We start from the raw sequence: 25,638 nt of genomic DNA on the forward strand, positions 1-25,638 counted from the left end.
TTTGTTTATTTATGTTTGTTGTTGTTATCTCTTTTGTTCTATAGCCCTGATGAAGACCTGAAACTCAGGTCGAAACGTCGGCATAAAATAAATAAATATGCTTTTGTTTATTTATGTTGTTCTTTGCTGACCGCACCCCCCGACAAACTTCTCCAAGTATATTATATTATATTTGTACAAGTATATTTCTTACTTTTTTCTTCATCTTTGACACAAATTTCTGGGTCACAATTTAAAGCTTTTAATTTGTGTAACTTTTCTCTAATCTCACTAGGTTTCTCTTCCTGCTTCTTTGTGATATCTTGATGTCTTAGCCTTTCCTTGCACAATTTCCGACTTTTCCTTTTCTCTAGAATCACCTGTGCATATTAATGATCCTTAAACTTGTTTAGAATACCTCTTTATCAGACAATTTTCTTCTGTTTTGAAATATCCTATTGTGTCGGTCCTTCGCTTTGGACTGTTCTTCCAGTTCTATTGGTTCTTTACATAAATTTTCAGAAGAAGGTGTAATAGTTGATTCTTTACTTAAATATGTTCTATTCGATATGTGATCTCTTAATAACTGCTTATGTTCAACTAAATTTGTATTATTCCATAAGTCAGCTTTATCCTTAAATTTTTTATGTCACATTTATCCTCTTCTATAGCCTTTTCATTTTTTCTTCTATTTCCATCAATGCTTCACCACTTTTATCATCAGAACCTGAATCAAGATTAAACTCATTTAAATGGTCTTTTAGTACTTTCATCTTCTTCAACGTAAGTTAATGGTTCACCACTAGATTTTTCATCAATACGAACTATTAATTAATGCCAAAATTTCAAGCCTTCATCAGGGATATGTGTTGAACGTGGGTGTGGTGAACACAAATAAAATGTTTTTACTGTTTCATTTGTTACCGTTATATAACATAAAATGTTCTTATTGTATTGAGAACAAAGAACACAAGATCTCAACTCAGGCTATACAACAACTAATAGGCAAACAAAGAACATAACTGCTTGTGAACTATAATCGGTATATTCACTTTTTGCCACAGAGCAACTTGTATACAATAAAAATGAATTTTTATTTTACACTTCAACACTAAGAACAAAAACAAGATACCATAATGAATAAAAGGAATTACAGAATGATTAGAAAATGAGAAAATAACTAATATTATAAATACATAAATAGTGTTGATATGTAAGATATGTAAAGTCCTTAGTATTATAAAAAGATAATGGCTATATGAGAAAAGTAATATTAAAATTACGAAAGAGGAAAGAATAAATATTAAAATACATATAAACATCTAGTTAGTAAATGTATGTATACAAAATGGAAATTATTTAAAATAAAGTGATCAAAAATGAGGGAAATAAAACAAATTGCTGTTTTCCTCGTGTTTTATTTCTTTTTCTCATCTTTCTTTTTACACCCCTTCACCTCTCTCCTCTTCTCTTATTATTTCTTCTTTACCCACATTATCAAGTTATGGTCACCACATGTTATTATTGTCATATTATTTACTAATTACTCTGTTTGTCTTACATCACTTTATATTTTCTTTCTTTCATTCTAGTATTTTACTAACAAACATCATTAATTACATATATTTTCTTTTTAAATATTTTTTTTATAACTTTAATTTTAAATAATTATTATTAAATTAAAATACTCATATTTCTTTATTCCTTTTGGATTATATAATTTTATATTTTATTTCTTTAATCCAGTTATTTTAATAACATATTTCATAATCTACACATACGTTTTAATTCACACTTTTTCCATCACTTTATTATAACTAATTTTCATTTTGTACATAAATTTACTGACTAGATTTTCATATGGACTTTATTATTTGTTCTTTCTTCTATCTTAATTTTAATATTACTTTTCTGATATAGCCTTCATCTTCTTATAATACTTGGACTTTACATTTCATTATGTATCTTTTGTAATAATTAAAAAGTTATTTAAATGAAATAAATGTAATTTGATATTTTTAACTTAATTCTTATATCTAAAAGATAGCTTGAGTTAAAATGAAAAGCTTTAATATTTAACAGATAGGAGAATTTTATTTAAATTTTATAATATAATAGACTTATATCAGGGCGGGTTTCTAGGCAATCAGACATATACACTTTTACTATCAATAACGCTTAAAACCAATTTATATCTCTTTTACAAATGTATTCAAATTAAGGTAGAACAAAACTAACCAATTTCATAGAATCTCCTTTTAATGATTTTCTCAATTAACTAACACTGACCGCTGACAATCTTTCAGTAAACAAACACCAACAAAGCAAAGTATTGATCCTCTTACAGTTTTTAACTCACTTCTCATCCACCGAAGCGAGTTGTTTGGCGATCCAAACAAATAGTCCTTCTTCTTGGATGACTCCTCGATGCCTTCTTTTTTCAAGATGTCTCCCTTGGGCGAGACAAAAGATGACCAGGACCTCCTCTTCCAGGAAATATCATTCCCCGCCCGCGCCTAAGCAACGAATGAGTTTCACGAACCATGATCTGTCTCTCGATGTTCAAAGTGAACATCGATTGTAGGACAACAGTTTCGAGTTTTTGCATGTGATTTTCTTTATGAACATTATTCTTGAACACTTATTCTTAACTTCTATTTTTTCTTCAATGTATTATAGTTTCAATTATGATGGGAAGTTAAAATAATTTTTTTAAAAATATTTAAATCTTCTCGACATGGCCGCGATTCAACGGAATTTTGAAAGAACTCACGCCGCCATCTTGGCTTTGTTTTGAATAACATATTTATTATAGACGATGAAAATTGGTTCGTTTGATTTTGGTTTTAGTACTACAAATAAAAATACTGAAATGAAAAATCACATAAAACCTACTAACAATCATTTATATATAGAAAATAACGATTTACTCATAAAAGAGCATATTACACAATAATGTTAGTTATTTTCATATTTTATAATCATACTGTAATTCCTTTTATTCACTATGGTTGTTATCTTGTTTTTTGTTCTTAGTTCTGATGAAGGCTCAAAATTCTGATCGAAACATTGGCCCTAATAAACAAGTTTTTACTTATTTGTGTATTTCACTGACCGCAACTCCAACCACCTTATTCTCATTTTAATAATATGATAATTGCCTTAAGACCTAGTACTAGTGTTACTACCTGTTGCAGGGAATCTGAATTATGTCTATTTTTCTATAATAAGGAGTAGTTGGGGACAAGGCGTGCATCGTAAAAAGATGCAACAACAAGTTTAATTCATAAATCTGCAGTAGCTAGTGGATAAACAAGGGCATATAAACTGTGTTTTGAGTAAGATCTGTAGGGTCTCCTTGGATATAAGTTGTGTCTAACTCGGGTCTAGCCTGGCATATGTTTCGAAATCAATATTGGAAAAGAAGTGGGGCCGGCAGATGACTGCCAAAGACCATCAAATATTCATATAGTGGTAAACATAAGAAGTAAATAATAGTCTTTATACATATACATTTATAATAGCAATATTTACATTTATATTTACTTCTATTTTTTCTTTAAATACAAGTATGTAGACCTTCCTTAAAGGTGTATTAAGGTCTATAACGGGGAATATCCGTACTTTGGTTCACTGAGAGTTTGCTTATCTTCATCTTCCAGTATTTTCTGTTCATAGCTTTTCGTGACGGCAGTGTTCCTTCTACCCTCTTTATTTTGTCTACCCATCGTCTTCTTCGTCTGCCTCAGTTTCTTTTCATATCCAAGGAGATCCACTGTTAGTTCTTAGCCTAGTTTTGTCGTTTTTCCTCATTAAATGCCCAGCCCATTGCCATTTCACTTCTTGACATGCCGGATTACATCCTCATTGATAGGCTACTGAGCTTTTGGCTTCTTCTTGTGCCTAATATGCTCCTCTTTATTGTTCTTTGGCATGTTTGAATCTTTTTCTCATGGCACTTGTTGAGGGACCATGTTTGGAATCTATTAGACATCACAGGTAAAACACAGTTATTGAAAGCTAATGTTTTAAAAGGCTGGCTGATATTGTTGTTCTTCATTATCATTTGTAAGCTCCAATATTTCTGCCAAGCCATAACTGTCCTTGTTTTAATCACTATTAATTGCCTATCTTTAAAAGATATGTATGTGATTTCATCAATTATGCTTATTTCTGAAAGGTGTGTTTTCACTTTGATGGCATGTGAGTTAGTAATTAATTTTGTCTTCATGAGGTTCAACGATAATCCATGTTGGGCACTTCCGTACATACGCTGATTTATCATGGTCACCGGAAGTAAATATTTATTGCTAAATATTTACTTCCGGCAAACAAAGCCCGGCAAGGCTAAAAACAATCATTGCCCAATCCTAAATACAGCTTCTGTTGGGTCCAAGTAATCCCAAATAGGCTATTTAGTGACAAACTTTTGTTGTCCTTGTAAAAAACACCTCCGCCATGATGGTATCTCTCAATTCACTCAGACCACTTCCACAGAAAATAGTGTCTGGGTTTATTTTACCTACTTTTTTTTTCTTATTTTCTCTCTTTTGTTTGAAAAAAAAAAGATTTTTGATTTTCTACAATTTTTTTTGTGCTGTCGGTTATTTATTTTCCAGTTTTTTCATCAACATATTACATAAAATTAAAATCAAATCAAATGGAACATGTAAATATAAAAAAAATATTCTTGTAGAATAGGCATGGTATCTTGTAGTCACCCGATCCAATTTATGGAATAAAAAAAATTTCTCGATGCCGGAGGATGCTGCCTAGGCTTTACTCCAAATGGTCAGAGGGTCCTAGAAGATATCTCTCGGCGTGTGTTGGAGAAATGGTTCAAGTATCCTACAAGATACCAACACATTTTTTTTTAATTTTCAAATTTTTTCCATTTTGGCGGTAAATTTGTCCTATTCTAGGTTTAAATTAAGGACTTCTGCAAAAAATCGAAAAATTTGGAGTCGGGTCCAATCCAAGAGTTAAGTTTTTAAAAATAAATTCAAGACAATAAACCGCAAGTAAGAACAGAATAAAACACAATTTACAAGTTATAATTATTTTTTTTTTTTTAAATAAATTTTTTGCGCTTTATAAAATGATAATATTTTTAGTAATCACAATATGTTAAACAATGAAAATAAAATATATAAACAAAAAAACCACGAACAAGGTAAAACAAAAATTATGACATTCCTAGAGGAACAGATGATCATTATACCAGCATCATTGGAAACAATGATTTAAATTAAATTTAAGACATTTTGGAGAGAGGCCAAATGTTAGTATAACATTTCAAAAGCAAGAGAGGGAACACATAACAGGGATAATAATAGGGAAAATAATACATAAACACAAGGGTACCCACGAGGGAGGGGGGGGGGAGGGTTATATTTTTATATTCTACGGTTAGCGAAAATATAACCTTCTCTTGCAACAGACTTGGAGGGTGTACGCTGCCAGGGTGAGTGACAACAGTAGGCGATGACTATTCCTTTCGTAGGCGTGGAATATTTGACAGTTTAGAGACTGAGGGTTGCTGCCACATCTTGTATGCCAGAAATGGCTAGACAGAGGGATAAAATAAAAAAAAGTTGAGAGTTAGTCAAAGCGTGTGGATATTTTTTTTTTAGAATCACTGTTAATTCTCAGTTACATTTTTGCTGTAAACATTAAGTGTTCTAAACAAATTATTTTACTGTTTTAATTTTATTATTTTTTTAATAACTTTCTCCATTATATCAGTAACAATTATTTGTTTGTATCGAACTTTATATTTTGATGGCTAAAATAAATAAATTATTTTTTTATCATCTGTTCCTAGAAAACATGAATTGAATAATTTATTAAGTTAATTCAGTCTTATTTTCAATCATTATATTTTAGAACAGAAAATATTTTTCGGGATCCTTAATATTCACATTGAGGTGATTCTCAAGAGAAAGAAGAACGAATTTATCGAGAACAGCTTAATGTATTTTCATTATAGATATACCAAATTATTGGAAATAAGGTTTCCTACAATTTTTATTCTATTTACATTTGCAATTAAATGAGCGAATTACAGAACAGATAATTACATTAATGTGCAGAATTCCTATTACCTTCCACGTAAAGTTGCCTTTAAGGGGCAGGGAGGGAAGGGGTGGATGACCCACGAGCCCCTGGGTGGGAGGATAAGCCATGAGATCTAGGGGGATGTATACCTCTGTATGAGGTCGGGAATGGCAGAGCGTTTTAGCCAAATCCTTAGCATTCTATCGTCAAAAGCGGGGTTCAGTTTCTTGGTCGCGCCTTCTTACAAAAGTTTGGTACTTCGTACTGTAAGGATAAACACGTCTGAGGATAAAATCTGACTATACCAAGAAAATATGATCTAAGTAAGTGCAAGACTCCAACAGAAAATATGATCTAAGTAAGTGCAAGACTCCAACAGAAAATATGATCTAAGTACGTGCAAGACTCCAACAGAAAATATGATCTAAGTAAGTGCAAGACTCCAACAGAAAATATGATCTAAGTAAGTGCAAGACTCCAACAGAAAATATCTTCTTGGCACATTTATATTTCAAACCCAAAATACCTTCCCACATCATTGACCTCCTTATCCTACGTTTATCCATTCACCTATTAAACGCAAGATCCCAACATACCGATCTCTATATCCCTACTCACAGAACTGCTGCCGATGAAAAATCGTTTGCTGTCCAAGCTACCTCATTTTGTAATTCCTTACCCATATCCATCCCTAAAGCTTCCTTCTTAACCTCGTTCAAACATCAACTATATATCCAATTCCTAGACTATTAAACTTCCGTGAACTTGTGAATAATAGGAAACATCATAAACACAGATAAATAAGTATTTTTGTTAAAATTTTATTTAATTTAAAATATTGTTATAGATCCATCTAATCATGTTCAAGAGGCAATGTAGCAAGACAAAAGATATACGGGTTTAACAGGGGACCAAGTGTTCCAGAATAAAGATTGATTTTCATTCATTCATTCATTCTTGTCAGACCGTAAGTGACCTGGTGTATATAAAAGGACCAAGGACTAAGGAGTAATGGCACAGTTCCACGATGTTCATATAGTTTATTAGTTGATAACTAAGACACAAAACGTATAATGCATAGCTACAAAATTTTGGAAAAACTTTATTAATAAAGAAATAATACAAATTGGCAGTGCGCCAAGCTTGTATTATTATTCTTTACTATTAGTAATTTGAAATAGTTGTTTTAAACGCTAAAATCTAACTAATTTAGTATATGTTATTACTCAGACTATCTGTGATGCAATATCTGGTAGAATATATAATATTCATTATATTGCTAAATATTCGATATTTTATTTCTTTTTCCTATAACTGGTTGTGTGTTAGTTGTGTTTTTGCTACATAATTTTTTGTCATTCATTCCATTGAACTCGTATGAGCAAAAAATGAGAGTAACGGTAAAATACTTGAAAATAAAAATTCAACATTTAAAATGTATACTTAATTTAAGGTTAATCATGACTTTTTGAAACTTGTGTGAAATATATTTTTCGTAGTGAAATATATATTGCATAACCTATGCAATGAACCAGAGTTGCATTTTAGGTTAATAAAATGTTCCTCTAGTTTATTCAATAACACTTCTACATAATAAACAGAGAGTAAGACCGATGTAAACTGTCAATTAAACGAAATCCTTGGTTGATTAATTGAATTTATTAACATCCATTAAAACTTAGATTAACTATGGTGAATGGCAAGAAGACTTGATTAGCAGAAATTGGTATATCATTTTTGCTTAGAATTCACCCTGAAATTTCCACAAATACCTAAATATAAATCTATATCTTTGTAAATATTACCAAGTTTTATATTTGGTGCTAAAGTCAGAAGTTGGCGAGGTTTTAAACCTTGCTCAAGTTAATCCCATAACAAAATGTTATAAAAAATCGTACCAAGACCTTATAGTACAGTATTTATTCATGAGATAATCAGGGCACCAGTTAAAAAAGGTTTAAGAAGCGTATTAGATTACAAAGTATTAAAGTTTCATAGAAAAGACGCAAAAATGCCGTTGAGGTTAGTTACGGGAACTTAGACCCCATTTTAATTTTGTTCACAACTTTTCAATGATAATATTTTTATTCACTTGTTGATTATAATACAGAAATTTCAAGACTCGAATAATGTCTGAGTGAGGCCAAAACACAAGATTGTGATAACATGATTGTAACACTAACCCAGGTGTGAACCAAACGGCAGAGTTGCCTGTACTTTATCTTATTTATTATGTCTACTTACAATATGCAACGGCTCCTATAAGTCCTCTGACAGCGAAAAGGCCAAATCCTGCGGTTATGAAAGGATGTTCCCTACATGTCCAAACCCCCCAGCCCGCTGTGCCAAGCAGGACCAGATTGGAGAGAAGTCCTAAAACTTCAGGTTTATCTTCTCCTTCACTCATTGTACCTTGCCTTGGCTCTCTTGGGTAATTTTATATGTGTCGTCTATTTCATTGGAATTTTGTGAATAACCGGAAAACCGGTAAATAGTTCATTATTTGTTTTTGGAAATTTTTTTTATTAGCCAGATGTTAACACTAGTGCTGAATAAATTAAAAATGGGCAAACATCTGTAAATGCTTCTTACTCTTTAAAAAATAGTTGGACTTGGACTACTCATTTAAGCAATTGCCATAGAAGATTAAAATAAAATCCATTTTGATTGTTTCATGTAAAGATTTTATTACTCAACATTGTATTTTCTATAATTCAATTTCTTTCCCTCTCAATTTATTTCGTGGTTAAATCTGTACTGTTACAATCCATGAAAGGTCAGGAGTGCAGTATTTTATAAGAAAATACTGCTACTAGACCAACGGTTGTGAAGGAGGTGATTTTATCAGAATCATGCTCGGTCGCCAGATTTTTACTCAATTAAGGGTGTCTACTTTATGAGGTTGAGTGGACCCCAATGGACATAAATAATTTCTTTGATATTTAGGTTTTTTATATGTATTAATTCGCATTTTAATGGATTATATTGATAAATGACATTAATTTAATAATTTTTGTTTCTTTTAAATATTTCATAATTTTGAATCGTAAATTTAAATAATAATGTTTTGAGACAAAGTTTCTCAAGGTTACCACTGCCTTCTGATTTAAATCTCGATATGAAGGTCGGCATTACTTTGATAATATACAAGCAGTCCCAAAGCTTGTAAAACTTAATATTTTAAGTATATGTAGCGGTTTGAGTTTTTAAAGACTAAAAATAACCAACATATTTTTTAACATAAAAGTGTAACAAAGTGATGATAAAAATTAAAAAGACTTTAATCGATATAATAATTTGATCATATAAAGTTTTCAGATGTACATAAAAAACGAAAGAGCGTTAGTTGGTTACCAATTCTTCTGATGAACAGTGTCACGAGTCTAAGCAGAATGTCCTATTTTAATGACGAAGGCTATTTTTTAAAATTATTATAACAATTAAAATTTGAATTAAGTATTTTATGAAGTACAAATGAACAGTTTAGTATTGACAGAAAGCATAAATAAAGCACATGGTGGTGACGAATTATAAGTTTTAAACTCAATTAAATTTAAATAAATAAGGCTTATCTGTGTAGTAAATAAATTCGAAAGTATAACTTGAAATCTTTATATTCTTTTGTTGATTCGGTATCAGCAGTGAAGACAACATGCCCAGGGCCACCCTGCTGGTGAGAGTTCTCGGCGAAATATTGTGTAGCACTATGTCTAATCTATAGTATAGGTCATTCCTGTTTGCTAATTCACCTCTCTCCACTCCTCGTCGACGATCTTCGATCCAGTGTTCATCAAAAAGGCATTTCAATCGCTTTCGTAGGTTACAAATCCATTGTGAATACCGTGGGAACACATTGTCTCCTGTAACAGATCCGGAGAAAGCCCTTTGTGCCAGGAAATCGTCTTAGATCTGTGAGTTCAATCGACAATACGTCTTACCAGCATTTGCAAGGCCAGCGCAACGTCTATCAAGATCAAAATTCCAGAGAAGGTAGAACCAGTAGAGGGAGTGAGTGAAATGCTTTACTTGTCTATGCTGCCCAAATACATTGGGTTCCTATAACACACAGCAAACCCATCAATCCTTAATTGGACATGTATACTCTATGACATATTAACATTTTCCATTTTTCAAACAATAATTTTCAATAAACTAAATACATCTCCTCACCAGTGATTCATAACAACCGTTCAATCAATTAAGCAAATTAAAAGAAATCATTAATTGATAGCAATGCATAAGTCAAGCAGAAACAAAACAATCACAGCAGTAGAACAGTTTACTAAAAAAATAAATTTAAAAAGAACTAATACATACATTTAAAGAACATATAAATGAATAAATAAGTTAGAACACACAAATAAATAGATTTAAAAAAAAGCAGAAACACACTTTGAATATTATCAGAATTAATTCCCACGCAGGTGATGATGTATGATACTCAGGAGTCTAAAATAATATTTTCCACCGAAATCGCTATGTCCCCAATGCTAACAGCTAGGTCTTCCAAGAAGTTCCTTGTTCTATGTGATTTTGTTCAGCAAGATCCAAACCAGAGGCCTCTCACGGTGAACTCTCTCTCCGAAGGTCTCGCGGAATTTTTCTTTAAAAGGGATGAATTTTTCATAGATTTCCTTCCTTCCCCTTTCCACTCCACCCACCTGATCGAGGTCATTGTTATCATATCTTACAGTTGGATCCAAGACCCAAGCCATTCCTCCGGTTTTAGGGAATGCAACAATATCTGGTTAGGTGTTAAGTAACATCTATTTGTTTTGGCAAAAACTGTTCAAAAATAATCTGTGTAACACTTTGAGAAGCTAGTGTCCCTTTTACAACCCTTTTAACAAGGGCAGAAACACTTTCAATTTTTTCTTGACATGCTTTTACTTTCTTGTGCATGGTTTCGACTACATCGAAGACACTGAAGTTTTTTTTAATCCCCTAAAATGAGCTAAAAATAACCTTACACTATGTTTGAGTTTATATCAACCACAAAAGGTCATTCAGGTCCCCCTCACAGGCTGAAAAACCAAATAGCCTGAACTGACTCCACCAGTCCAAATATTATGTTTATAGTATGTACAGTGATAATAACAGAAAAAGCCTGTCCAACTAGAAAAAAACTATACTAATATAAATCAAAACTCGAAAACACAGTCTTAATTAAGGGTTGACTGAAGAACACTAAGTAAAGTTTGTATAAATATTATTTATAGTCTTAAATACATTTAGGAGAGAACAAAAAAAAAATGCATTATGTTACCTTAATGTACCTTGGAGGCTTTACCAGACTGTCCCTACTTGATAAACAAGAAAATTTTTAGAGTTATTAATTCAACATCCCCCTACTTTTTTCTTTACACTCACAAACTTGAGGACTGGTTCCCCTCATGCTTTATACCTGCTTGGTCAGGAAACTGGTATCTTCTGTTAGCAGAATCTTTTCCTTAACAATGTCTAAAGATTTGTATTCTCTGGCGTAAAAGACTAGTTTCCTTTCTATTATCTCACATCTATTCTAGTTTATTTCTTATTTCCACCTACCTTCTTATATTGGTAACACTTATTATAAAAGAACACTCAGTATTGAAATCTTCTGAGAGAACAAATTAACCACTCTTCATACTACACCTTGATAATTATAAAAGACTATTATGTGTAGGAAAATATTGTAATTACTAGTCAAATAAATACATTTATTTAAACTATCAAACCATTGAAAATGTTATAAATTTGCGGAGAATACAAAATACTGAATTATTTAACAAAATGCATTTCTAAATTTAACATTTATACACCATAACTATCTTTGTTGATGTATGAAATTTTTCATTTAAAGTAAATATTGTAAACTCTTACAATCTTATTAAGTATTGAAATAATGTACAATATTATGTTATATAATTACCAGTTCTGTTGTATGCAACTTTTTCCCCTAAAAACTTTAATTTTTTTTACTTAGCTAAATTAACTGGAAAATTCAATGAGATCACATGAAAACAACAGAACTTTAAAATATTAATATATTTAGTATTGTATTTTACATTAAAATAGGTAATTTGATTATGTCATATAAACTTTTTATAATATTCACATCTAAGGAGGTAACATAATTATCTACATACACTTATTATACGATATTCAAAGCTTGATATTGAAATGTATATTCAAAAATTAAAATCAAGTATAAGGAAATATATAGGTAGATATTTATGTCTAATACATTCATTATGGCATTTCAAGATGATAAATAATTAATTTAATCACTAAAATGTCTATGTTTAATACAATTTATATGGCATAAGCTTCATTCCAATTTCATTCAAACATCAAATTCTTTGTAATTACACAATATAAATAGATAAATTAAATTTATTGGATCATGGAAAAACAAAAATAAATTACTATTTTGCTACTACTCATTGAACTGTAATATGAAATCATTAATTGCAATTATGATGATGGTTGTTATATTTTGTTATAATCAATATAGATAGATCATCACTAAATTCCTAAACGTTTAAAGCCATTAGTCTCACTTTCCTTAAATTTAATTTAAACACTAAATTCATTTTGACTGATTACAATAAAACCAACTATTTAACATTTAAATATAATTATTCATTAAAATAAAGGTTTCTGATATATATGTGGTGTTCAATGACTTTTATTATTATAAAAAAAATGAATAAAATAAAATAAGTTTGGGTTAAAAAGTTTGTTAAGAAATATAAAAATCAAATTTATTTATACTAAGATCAAATATATGGAAGTATTTTATAGAAAATTATGAAAGTAATTTTTTTCTTTCAACTAAATATTTTTTAAAAAGTTAAATACTAAAAAATGTACAACCGACACGAATACTTTTTTAAAAAAATACAAAGGTTCCATTTAAATTCATATGTCAATAACTATAATAAAATAACTATTTAACTGTATAAAACTTATTCTAGGCCTATCATAAACTTAGGGGAGAGAGAAAGAGAGAGAGAATGAGAGTACAGGTATATTTATTTTATTATGATTCACTGCTACCAGTTCACACTTATATCCTCATTTTCTATGTAATGCAATTAAATACATTTTTAAGACGGCCCACTAAAAATGAGGTAAAGAGGAAGATTTAGATTTCAAGATGACAGCCTTGCTAGACAGGAAACATTTACCTATAACTACTGGTTTTTTTTTTTTTTTTTGGTTTCTACAGAGGATATTTAGTGATACCTGTCAATTGACTAAAATGAATTAAAATCTTTATGACTTTTAAACTATCTTCTCATAAAATATATCTATGGCTAATGATTCAAGATGCCTAAAGAGGTTTTTTTATGCTGAACTAGACTTACCTTATATCACTTGTAACTCATTATTAGTATCTGTAATAAACATATTTTGATTCATACATGTTTAGATTAATTTGATTTTAATGTATTAAAAAAATAGTGCAGAAGTTATTGACAATGTGCCTCTAAATTTGGTCTAATTACTATATTATATAGAGCACTCCTTCCTTGTAATAGTATTTCTTTTTTTTTTCTCTTTTTTTTTTTTTCTCTTTTTATATGTAGATCGTAGAGATAAATTTTTAGAATAGCTTTTGAATATCTTTAAATATTAAAATAAATCATTGGCTTTACTTATAACATAGGGAAAATAGCCATAACTGCAATATTTTACAGTGAAGTATGTAATATTTAAAAATAGCTTTATTTTTACTTTGGAATGATTCCTTATATGTTATTGGTTTTTTTTTTAATTGTTATTAAAAATTAGTTATATGTTAAAAAATAAGTTTAGTTTTTAATCATTTAAGCTTTATTAAAGCAGAAATATAATTCTGAATGGTGTAACATTTAACTTTTGCAACATAGTTTTAAAAATGTTCTATAACAATAAAATTGATCAACTTTTACTAACATAGGAATAGAATATATATCAACTAAAATAAAACAAATTAATTTACTCACAGGTATCACTTATACAAATCTAAGTGAAAATGTACATTTAATACTTAAAATAATCGACATGTATATAACTATACTATACAGAATACAACTGGATAGAGGTACAGAGGTATACAACTTTCTCTTTGATATGAACAGTTCACTCTTTATTTTGGTCATTATTTGCTGGGGTCGTTTCATCCTGGAAGAGGGGGTTTTTCACCTCCATCTCGCCAGTCTAAAACAATGGAACAAACGTGCAGGATTCAACAGTCAACTTAAATTTTCTAACCAATAAATACATTCATGATACATTAATGCTAACATATGCAATAAGCAGCTTATTAATTTTTTTTTCTATAACATTTTAAGGTTATTTATGATAAAATTGTGATAGGATTCTTTTAGATATTACTTTACAAGTACATCTAGGTTGTAAGGATGTTCCAAACCAGTATTCCTCAATGGAGGCCTCTGAAAATCAATGAGGGACATACGGTTTTTAAGTAAGTAGGTTACAAGAAAGTATTTTGTTATACATTGAAATATAATTGACTGTAGTTGCTGTTATAAAATCAATGTCTGAGACAAACAATGTACCGATGCAACAATGAGAACCTTAAAGGTAGTAGTGTAGTGTACTAAGCACCAACAGGGCTTTTTTTACATTTTGGTTCCATTTTCATGATGGCAACTATAGTTATGGTTCATTTATAGTTTTAGATATCAATATAATAGCAATAATATGGTATTTACAGCAGAAAGTTTATACTGAAGGGTATGTAAAGTCCTGGTGTAATAGTTATAAATTTGTAGGCATACAAAGCGACAATGTGAAACTAGGGACCAATGCTTAAAAATTGTTCTTCTGTAGCGACCTTGCTGTCAGAAACCAAATACTTTTTTCGAAGATCTTGCACTATTTCCTAAAATGCTCAATTCTTAAAATTTAATTATTTTAGGCGCCCACTATTTTTGTAGGGAAAATGTATTAATTAGAAGAATTGTGAAGAAACTATGAATCATACTTTGATCAATTAATCATTAAGGCACTGTGAGTCAACAGATACCCTTAAATGGTTTAATGGTTCTTTCGTATCCTTACCAAACTTCTATGTAGACTTTTATTACTTCCCACATTTTAACTTTTGGTATTTAAAATCTTTAACTTCTGAATTTCAAAGAATCTTTACAGGAATGCACAAAGTTATTATAAATGTACAAAGATATTGTGGAGCTATGTAGATGATGAATTATAATTTATTTATTACCTTAATTTTGCATGAATTAAGATTATTTCAAATATCAACAAGCTGCTTATTGCATTTTAAAAATCTTTTTATTTAGCAAACCAAACTTACTGGAATCATAGGCATGCATTCTAGAAACTACAACTACAAATATGTGGAAAAAATAAAGTTACTTATAGGTGAATAGAAAAATTTTTACTATTGGTTTAAATATGGGAATTGTTGGCACTAAAAAAATAGGTATTTTATTTATTTCTATTTAATAGGTTAATGCATTATGAAATTTGTAATAAAAACAATTCAGAAGCAATCGGTTTCAGAATGGAATAAGCCATACTGTAATAATTACTGATTGACGCTAAAGACATTTTTTATGATTACTGATATATAAATTGATTTGTTGCCGCTGGAATCAGTCAAGATTTTCTCTCTGATGAAAAACCAAAACATTACAATTATGTTCAATATTATATATCAGCTTAATGGAGAGACTGATTTGAGATTTCACTGTTAATAGCACAAATACATCTTGAAGGTCTGATAAAATTTTTAGCTTCCACAGCAGGTAGAATACCACCATATTATTTCCTCTTAATATGTGTTTCATAACAGGTAAATAAAACAAAAAGTAAATAAAGATTATATTTTGAAAGAGAGGACTGATTTTCTACCTTCTTTTTTACTTTTTAAGATTTCGGCTCCGATGCCTGTATACCCAATCGGGCATCCTGTGCGAGATAGTTGCTGCACAATAGCTATTAAATGTATTTTTCTATAGACTGTAGCATCAAAAGAGCTCTATTGGTTTTGATGGAACTTTTTGAGTCTTATTTTTAAAGCCCTTTAATGTTTTGGAACTACAATATATCCCTGAGAAAAAACAGGACAAAATTTATGAATAATAGTAAGCCTTACTTGCATATAACTCAAAAAGTATACATTTTATGGTTTATTTTGGCTCATATTATTATGAAAGGTAATTAGATTTTCTATTAAACAAAAAAATAACCTTTGAAATCAGACCAATATTAGCAAAGAAACAGCGTGTTGCATTTGAGAATTTAATTCAATTTTTCTGGTCAAAAGAATCGTACCCTTTTATTTTATTTTATGTAGAAGATACAATGTTTACAGATGTATAATGATCACATTTTCACTTTTAATATTGTTTTCAAAGAAGTTGTCCAAAGAAAAAAAATTTTAAAAATATTATTTCTGACAAAGCCTTATCATTGTTTTGAATATTTTACAATGATTTCTGTTGTATAAAATGATGACTTTTTTAAACTGAAACTGATTTTTTAGTACTTTTAGAAATAAGATACTTACATTTAAGGTAATAGATACTTACATTTATTTTTTCTATAATATACTAACATTCGGTGACTGACTAATATGTCACATGAAATATACGGATGGGCCAACTTATCAATTTACAAATGTACTGATAAGTTTTTGAAGATCAGTGGATAAAACAACTATATAAACGTCGCCTCAATACAGTTTTTATTGGTATATATATTGATGGATGCAAAAATGATTAAAATATAACAACCATAAACAAACATCTCACAAACAGTATCAATTAGGGCTTAAATGATATCTAACTTTTATGCATTATGATATTTAAACAAATGAAAGAATAATGGGGTAAGTAATTTCTTGGTGAAATAAAATTTTTTGTTGTTTTGTAATATCCAGAGAGTAATATTTACAATATACAATAACAGTCAACATGTTGGCAAAGAAAGCTATCTAAAAAGTAATAGATTTTTTTTCCTAAGACCTGAAATAAAGTATGAATCTGAGAAATCAAATTGCATGCAGTATTATTTTTGAGTATTCTATTTAGTCATCAAAATAGAAATTACATCCGAGAGTCTGGATTAAAATATGTATCATTATCCTGCTCTTAAAACTTTTCTTCCCTTTCCCTTAACAAATGGCAATCAAATTATGCTTTTTAAATATGTTTATGGAAGGGATGTTACTATTCTTTTATTATCTATGGTTTTATGTCTCACAATAAAGAACAAAGCTTAGCTAATAAGTGAAAAAAAATATTATCTTACAAATAAAGTAAAAATACAGCCAGTCCCCACTTTAAATTGTTTCAGAGTTACATGGTAAGCTCATTTATACCAAGAATAAATTTATATCACAGCAAATTCAAAGTTAATATTGCTTGAAAAAAGTATTAAATTTTCCTATCGAAAACAAGACTTTATAAATAAACTAAAGGGTACCAAATATGCCTTTATGGGTGTATATAGATTTTAGTTGTGTAGGACTCAACTTAATTCAAATTCAAGTCATCACTTTTAAAGGAATGGAACCCGTAAATACGAAGACCGACTGTAATATTTTTAAGAAAGAAATCATTTAGATTGATAAATTAATGGTTGTTTACATAAATGTTATTTGAATACCAAGACACACTGATTGTTGGGAAAAGCATGTGACTCAAATTACTTTTTAAATAAATATTTCCAATACAAAATAATTTTAGTATTTTGAATGACAAATAGTTTAATTACAAACTGATGTAAAGTGTTTTGGAAGGAGTATTTTATATACAAGTTACATGTATGTATTGTGAAATATTAAGTAATATGTTACAGAAGTATTTTAAATACAAGATATGAAACAAAATACAATGTAATTTTTCGTATTTAGTTGCTGTAAAATACAGATATATTGAAGTACTTTATTGTTCGAATACAAAATATTTTTTATAGATCCAAAAGATCTAAAATACAAAATACCGTTCTGTTCTTTGTTTTAGTAACTCTAAAACACAAAATAAATTACTTCTTTTTTAATTTCGTTTGTTAAAATACAAAATACTCTTTGTAATTTATATTTTGTCCTTTGTAACATAAGTTACAAAAATGTATTTTAAGATATTGTTCAACTTTGCTATAGCTTAGTATATCTAGGAAAGATAATTACTGTTATCCGATCATAATTTAAAATTATTTTTGTTTTCTCTCCAATAACGAATTACCATCAGATATTTTCTTACTGTTAGTTTTTGTTAGATGATTTACAAAATGAATATTTATGTTTTAATCAAATAGAAATTGTTTGGGCGTAGAGTCAAATAAGTATAAAAGATATAAATAATAAATATAGGTAAAGAAAATACATAGGAAAATATAAAACAATTGAACTTAATATGTAGAAAAATATGAAAAAACTATACTGCTACAGTTCGAACGCTACAGTACAGAAAGAAAACTTCATAATTTATGCATAAAAATTTTAATTTTCAATAATAATTTTATATGTATTCAAATAATTTCTTCTCCCATTTCTTTCCAACTATGACTACAGTCCAAGTAGATTACATTGCTCCTTAAGGGATAATATTGTTCTGTAGATGAAAAAAAAATTTGAGTTTCTGAGTGTGGTCCACCACTGGTATTAAAAGGTGTGGAAGGGCTAGGTGGACAAATATACTTTCAGATTTGAGGGTGTGAAGTTCACTGGAAAAATTACTAAAAAGATTGTCTGGTATTTTTCATTTTCCTCATATTAATTTCCTTTAACCAACATATCTCAAACTTATATTGCTAGCTTGCTTTTTCTTGAAATATCAAACAAAGGGTTGTTTCAACTTAAAGTTTTTTAAATTCAAATTAAGAAGCAAATATAAGTTTAACACTTATTACTCTTTCTTAGTTGAAATGTCGGGGAATGTGATGGCACTTGACTTTGCACAAGAAATTGGGAATACTTTGCTCCTGTAAAACTGTGGTCCTCCTGATGTTTTCCTATATAGCCCATTTGACTTTAATCTTCAACACCCTATAAATTTCAATTTTGAATCTTTAAATATAAGTAATTTCAAATCAATAATATAGATTTTGTTTTGTTTGAAAAAGAAACATTCGTTTTTCATAGAATTTTCTTAAAATTTTTTTTTTATTTTAATTTATTTTGTACTCTTATATTTTCTTATTGGTTCATTTCTCTGATGATGACTGCCATAAATTGTACCAGCTATTGATACCTAAGTATTCATTGTGGATTTTAGAAAAAAGGTTCAAATTCTCTCAGGTACCAATAAATTTAGTTCCACTTTTTGATTAAAAAAATAAAACATAAATGTATTAAAAGAGCCCTAACAGTTTTGTCTTTCATTTATACTCTAAAGTAGCTGTTGTATATATTTCAAACTTTTCTGACCTATATGAGTGATTTTAAACTTTAATATAAAGGTCTAAACTTAGGCCGAAATGTCAGCACATGTCGTGCAAAACAAGTTTACACTTACTGTGTATTTTCTTCTTTGAATGTACTCTATCAAACCAACTTCTTGATCATATCTAAGGTCAACCCTATCTATACCATTATCTATGTTATTCCTATAGTTTTGAAAAAATAGATCTATCATCTACATTTTAGAATTGAAAAGATATTTAGATTATAATGTAATGTTAAATTGTGTAATGAATGTTAAAAGACAATTTTATAAAAAGTAGTATAGGTTTTGTTTATCTAACTAAATATTGTTTGTCTAAAAAATCAAACTGGCTATGAACAAATAATGATATTTGGACGGAAAAAATGAAAGCACATTTTCAAAATTGCATGTACATAATAAATTTTTTGTTTTAATCTTGACCTATTTTTTTTTTAATAGAAATTATCATTAATTCCTTTAAATAAATACCAGTTTATTTTTTTTTAAAATAAAAAGCTAAACATTTATGTCATTAGTTATTGAGAAATTTAAATTTAAATCAAGACAAAAATTTCATTAAATTTGAACAACGTTAACAAGAAATTATAAAATAATTCATTTATCATTCAAAACGATTAAATTAGTGTTTTTATTATTTTTTAATTAGTAAGGTATAAGCATAATCATATTTCTTGTGATAAGACTGTATTTAATATTTTGAATTGAATGTTGAATGTTAAAATTTTAAATATTGTATGGCATTTTCTTTTGTATTATGTGCCAAGAGTGCCAGCAGTGCAGGCCAGACGGTTGGCCACCATAACAGTTTTAAAATCTGTTGAGGATTTGTGGTGTACATGAATATGACATACCGGAGCCAGGCCTGGGCACTCATAAACAGTGTAATCGCCTTCCTCATTTTCATCATCTTCACTGTCCGCTTCTGACACAGAACCTCGTCGCTCACCTCGGTTCGAACTGTAACAGAAGTTGTAATTACTATGTGAGAGATCAGAAAATCCACTTGAATTGATAGATAGGAACTTACAGAGAATAAGACAGAATCGTAAATTTGTGTTTTAATTTGAATATCCAAAGGTGTTGATGAATTGTTTTCAGGCGTATCATCTCCACAATATAACATGGTACATTTTCATTTCTATTTTGGGAAATATTTACTTAAGATGGGTAGGAATGTATAACTCTTATAATTTGTTTCCAATATGCATTAAATATACTAAACTTTTATTTTACAACAGGAAGTTGATTATTAACAAGAGAGGAATGGGCTAAAATAGACCTGGCCCTCTGGAATGGAATCGAGACATAGATCAGGCTCTACATGCAAGCTCTACTGTACAAGAAACATGATTAAGAAGAGGAAGAAGTTATTATTTTAAGAATGGTTTTAAATGAAGAGAATTTGCTAGGTTTACTGGTAAATGGGAACTTACACATGAGATTTTTTTCTACACATTGCAGATATTGCTGGTACTTGCAGAGGAACTGCCTGGCATATGAATATAGTAATCCTTTTTTGCCAATCTCTAATGGTTGCTCCTTCACAATAATCAAAATTTAGGGAGGTTGTCAAGATTTGTATCTTATGACCACTGAAATATACAGCCACAAGTAAGTATTGAACCCAAATTGTTTCAAACCAGGTGCCCTAAGACGCTCTCTCCCATAACATTTGGCCATTATGGTCTCGTGCCATTTAATTAAATTTAATGGATCAATTAATTTTTTTCTCTGAACTTTCTAATAGTTTATTAATCATTTAAATTAACAGAAACCTCCCCACTACATATTATCAATACTTATGATCATTTATATTTTATGTAAGTATTTATATAAAAGATAGTTTTTCATGAAGTAATTTATTCATGAGACATTGCAATGGAAAATATAAAAAATACAGTAAATATGACATCAGAATTCTGAAAAATTCATGTCTATTGATTTCTTAACAAATAAAGCATCAACAGCATGGTAACTAACTGCGACATGAGACACTTAATACTTTAATACTTTTGTTTTAGAATCTTAAAAAAATAATTTAATTACAATTATTGTCTTTTGTACTTTTACTTTTAGTGTTTATTTGAATAATATTGTTTTCTTTGCTTAAAGTTAAAAATATAAATATTCAGCTTTTTTTTTTTTTTTTTTTTATTGTGTGAAGACTATTATGGTTTACCTGTCCATAGCTATAATGGTTTGCTTTGTAAGCTGGTAGTGATACATCTGGGCTGAATGTGCTAGACGGCGGTCACCGGTTGGAGTAGCCTCTTTGTTTGGACCTGTCACACCATAGGCTGGGTACTCCACATCCGCGGCATCTTTGGCCTTCTTCTGTAATCTGTCAATTTGGGGGTATTTAATTAATAGGAATAAATTACAAATCCTTTCAACATTATACATACTGTTTTCAGTGATGCAATATTGATTTAAATAACTATGGTCACACAAATAAAAAATCATTACATCAAAACCGAAAGATTTGAATAATTAAATTGAGTATAAAAACTTATATTTCAACCATTTGTCTTTAGAGAATACTAGGCAATTGAAGGGTTAGGGGGAGCAAAACTGAAGATTACTCAAAGTTTGGTGCTTACTACATGATATTACATAAAAACAGGCAGATATGCATAGCTTTTGATACATTATTTACAACTTTGTACATAAAGTAACTAGAGATAAGACTTGTTTCAAGGAAATTAAATAATACAAACTGTTAATTGATTTCAAGACTCATTAATAACAATTAATTTCCAGAGTTCAATAATCTTAGAATAAGTAAGTGTATTTACTAAATTGTGGCCAAGCATTTAGTGGGAGCACCTTTCCACACTTGAGCTGATTAGAATCTGGTTTGAGAGCACTGAATTTTATTTTGTATATATAACATATTTTAGACTTCAAACTGACAAAAATAGATTAGTAAGCAGCAGGATAACCAACTCTTAATAATAAAAAGGTTTGCAGAAAGCCAGTGTTTTATCTTCTTAATTATCTGCTCTTCAATGTTGGTTTGGAAAAATCTATAAGAAAATAAATTATCTAGATCTGTGGTAGAACATTTAATCAAATGGCACAGATTTTAGGCTATGCTGTTGGTCTGAAGAAAAGTGATCTCACCTACTATCCAGAAAATGACTCTCAAGAGTTCCAGAGATTCTATTTCTGGAACCCGTGAGAGTCATTTCATGGCCTTTCACTCAACTATACTTAAGTGTTGCCAAAACCCAGGAACTTTGGAAACCGGAACAATTTTTAGTCTAAAAAAAAATTATGTTTTCTCTGTTCTCTCTGAATAATGGCCAATAACGGAATAGTAAGAGCTACAGTTCTAATCCTTGAGGGTCTGAACTTCAACAACCCACCTCCAGCAGCAGTCAACCAACCTGTAGCTGCAGGGAACCCATCTCTGGCAGAGATTCAGCCACTACCGGAAGTATCACTAGCACAAGTTCAAACAGAATTGGACAACATTTTCTATAATGAAGAAGAAGTATTGGGTGCAACAGGATGGATGGTTCATGAGATTCCACTAAAGTAGAAAAGAGTGACATATGTTAAAGAACGACAATACCCACTGGCACTCCGGAAGCACATAAGAGAGGAAATCAAAAACTTAAGAAGACAAGGGATCATTGTGGACAGCACGTTATGGGCAGTTTGGAAGAAAAGGTTGCTAGGTGAGAACGAGAAAAATGTAGGGTGGAGATCGACAATCATAAACTCAATGAGAATACCGTCAATGAGAAGTACCCAATACCGAGGTTTGAGGATATCCTTGACAGACTAGGAGAGGCTGAAATCTTTAGTACCTTAGACTTGAAAGCAGGATAACACCAGATTCGTATGCACCCAGAGGACCAACACAAAACTACTTTTACTTTCGAAAGAGGGCATCACGAATTTACGAGGATGCCGTTTGGACTGAAGAACACACCCATTACATTTCAAAGGTTGATGGACGAATTCTTGAGAGGGTTAGATGAAACAGTATGCCAGGTTTAGATGGATCACCTAGTATTTAGTAAATCAGATAAGGACCATGTGAAGCATCTACACAGCGTGTTCCAGAGAATGCGAGACTTTAGGCTGAAACTATCTCGGGAGAAGTCATTGCATGGACAAAAACAGATGAATTTTCTAGGATATACCATATCTCAGGAGGGGGTTAGACCGGATGTGCAGAAGGTAGCAGCCTTACATCGGATGGTGGTGCCGACCGACATAAAGGGATCAAGAGGTTTTTAAGTGCATTTTAAGTTATTAAGTTAACTCGGTTCGTCCCTGATATGGCGGAATATCTGGTACCCCTTAATAATTTGCTAAAAAAAGGTAGTTCGATAGTAATGATGCCAGCCATTGAGAGCAATATTTGTAAATGTATAAACCAGCTGTAGAAGGAATCAGTACTAGCGTTTCCCGACTTCCAGAAGCAATTCACGTCAACAACAGACGCTAGTGAGTACACGCTGGGAGCGGTGTTGTCACAGGAGGGTGAGATAGGAGAAAGTCCTGTGGCAAACGCTAGTAGAAGACTCACAGAAACAGAAGCACGTCACAGCGCCTTAGAACAAGAACTAATGGGAATTTTGTGGGCAATAGAGCATTTCTGACCCTACTAGTTTGGAAGACGATTTAGGGTTCAGACGGACCATAGGCCCCTGCAATGGGGGCAACAGCAAGTTCAAGGTAGGTGGTTTGTGTGAAACTTTATTGTACATATAGTTTTATGAAATCTTACTTAAAAAAAAGAAAGTTATTAAAAAGATAAGTAGTTCACAGAAATATTTTTGGAAAAAAAGGAACTACAAAACTCTCAAACAAAAGAAATTGACTCAAGTTTTCGCAAAAACAGTAACATTATTTGATTGAAATGTATGATGGAAAAGTTAAATTTGTTATTTAGTTCTCAAATTCATGGTAAAATAGATATGGGAACATATTTACTTTATTTTTATTTAATTGTTTTTATAAATTAGTTCCAAATTCGGGACTGCTTTACAAACTCCATAAATTCCTAGCTCCTACATATTTTCTCATCATCCGTTCCTTTCTTACTAATAGATATTTGCTAAATGTTCCTTATATAACCGATCTAGCCCGAACCCAATATTATTCCTTCCATTATAAACTCCTTGACCACCCAAACCCACTAGTTTCTAACCTTGCTTCCTCTTCCATTCCTGGCAGTCCTCCGAGGCGCCTGATAAGAAGATGGCCTCATGACCTTATATTTTAAAATGTTTTTAGAGTTCTACTACTATGTAGTTTCTCTACTTGCTGTATCATATCATTATTATCTTAATTAATCATTGTCATATATAGAATTGTAATTGGCAATAAATAAATAAATAAAAAAAAAAGTTCCAAATTACATCAATCCTAAGCCTCCTAAATTGATCTGAAATATGTAGTTTTGTCCTGACATTCTTAAAATTTTCAGGATCTTTTTTTCAGTATTTGCCCTCCCTCCCTCGAAACCCTTCAGACACTCCAATAATTGCTGTTTTGGACCAAAATCATTATGGCCAATTATTTAACCAATTAGCGCACTTGTTGTTTTGGGGTTTAAAACTCTTATATAGTACATTAAAAATTAAATTGCTTCTTAGCTTTAATAGTGGTACAACTAAAAAAAATGTTTTTTTGTATTTTTAGTGAACATTTTTCAAAGATAGTGGAGTTTCACCTTTGAGAACAACACATCTTCATTTACCAAACTGTGTTAAATATTTCCTAAGCAATGGTGTAGGCTTTAACAAAGGTTCTTTAAAAATATTCAAGAGGCCAAATCCTTTTCTTCAATAGTGACACATTTTGCTTTGTGACAAGTTGGAAACAGTTATTTCTTAAACAGTAATATATATATATATAAATAAAAGCAAGATCTTTTGATATAATGAAAAGCTATCACATTCTGAAATTTTAATATTCATTCTATATATTCTGTAAATTTGTATGTTTTCTATTGTGAATTTGTAAGCTCTTTTTTACTTTTATATTGTAATTTTTATACTTTTTTTAATTTGTCTCTATATTTTGTATGATTTACAAAAATAATATAAGTTAGTCTTTTCTTAAAAACTGGCACATCTCGAAAATTGGTTTAAAAAGTAGGTACAGTTCTGGCTGAATACATTTATTTATAAAATTTAGTTTCTATATATGCAAAAAAAAAAAATATATATAT

General features: G+C 30.1%; 2 protein-coding genes across 3 annotated transcripts in view; both read right to left on the bottom strand.

Annotated features, from left to right (window-relative positions):
• The window catches only part of LOC106688475 (uncharacterized), an 18,996-nt gene extending 10,397 nt beyond the window's left edge, over nucleotides 1-8,599 (bottom strand). The window contains exon 1 of one of the 2 annotated variants that reach the window (XM_014432955.2): nucleotides 8,281-8,599. In XM_014432955.2, coding sequence (XP_014288441.1) covers nucleotides 8,281-8,443 — 163 coding nt within the window. In that variant the 5' untranslated portion in view covers nucleotides 8,444-8,599. The remainder of the gene's footprint in view (nucleotides 1-8,280) is intronic. The other variant, XM_014432957.2, reaches the window with a different exon arrangement.
• A 3,122-nt stretch (nucleotides 8,600-11,721) lies between these two features.
• LOC106688473 (protein cab-1) overlaps nucleotides 11,722-25,638 on the bottom strand; it is a gene marked incomplete at its 5' end in the record, with an annotated part of 35,725 nt that continues 21,808 nt past the window's right edge. Inside the window, 3 exon segments of the mRNA XM_067046579.1 lie at nucleotides 11,722-14,223; nucleotides 20,297-20,402; nucleotides 21,625-21,786. Of these exon segments, the coding sequence (XP_066902680.1) occupies nucleotides 14,146-14,223; nucleotides 20,297-20,402; nucleotides 21,625-21,786 (346 nt within the window).

Source organism: Halyomorpha halys, unplaced genomic scaffold (genome assembly GCF_000696795.3).
Source record: "Halyomorpha halys isolate HHAL.00 unplaced genomic scaffold, Hhal_1.1 Scaffold1136.1, whole genome shotgun sequence".
NCBI lineage: Eukaryota > Metazoa > Arthropoda > Insecta > Hemiptera > Pentatomidae > Halyomorpha > Halyomorpha halys.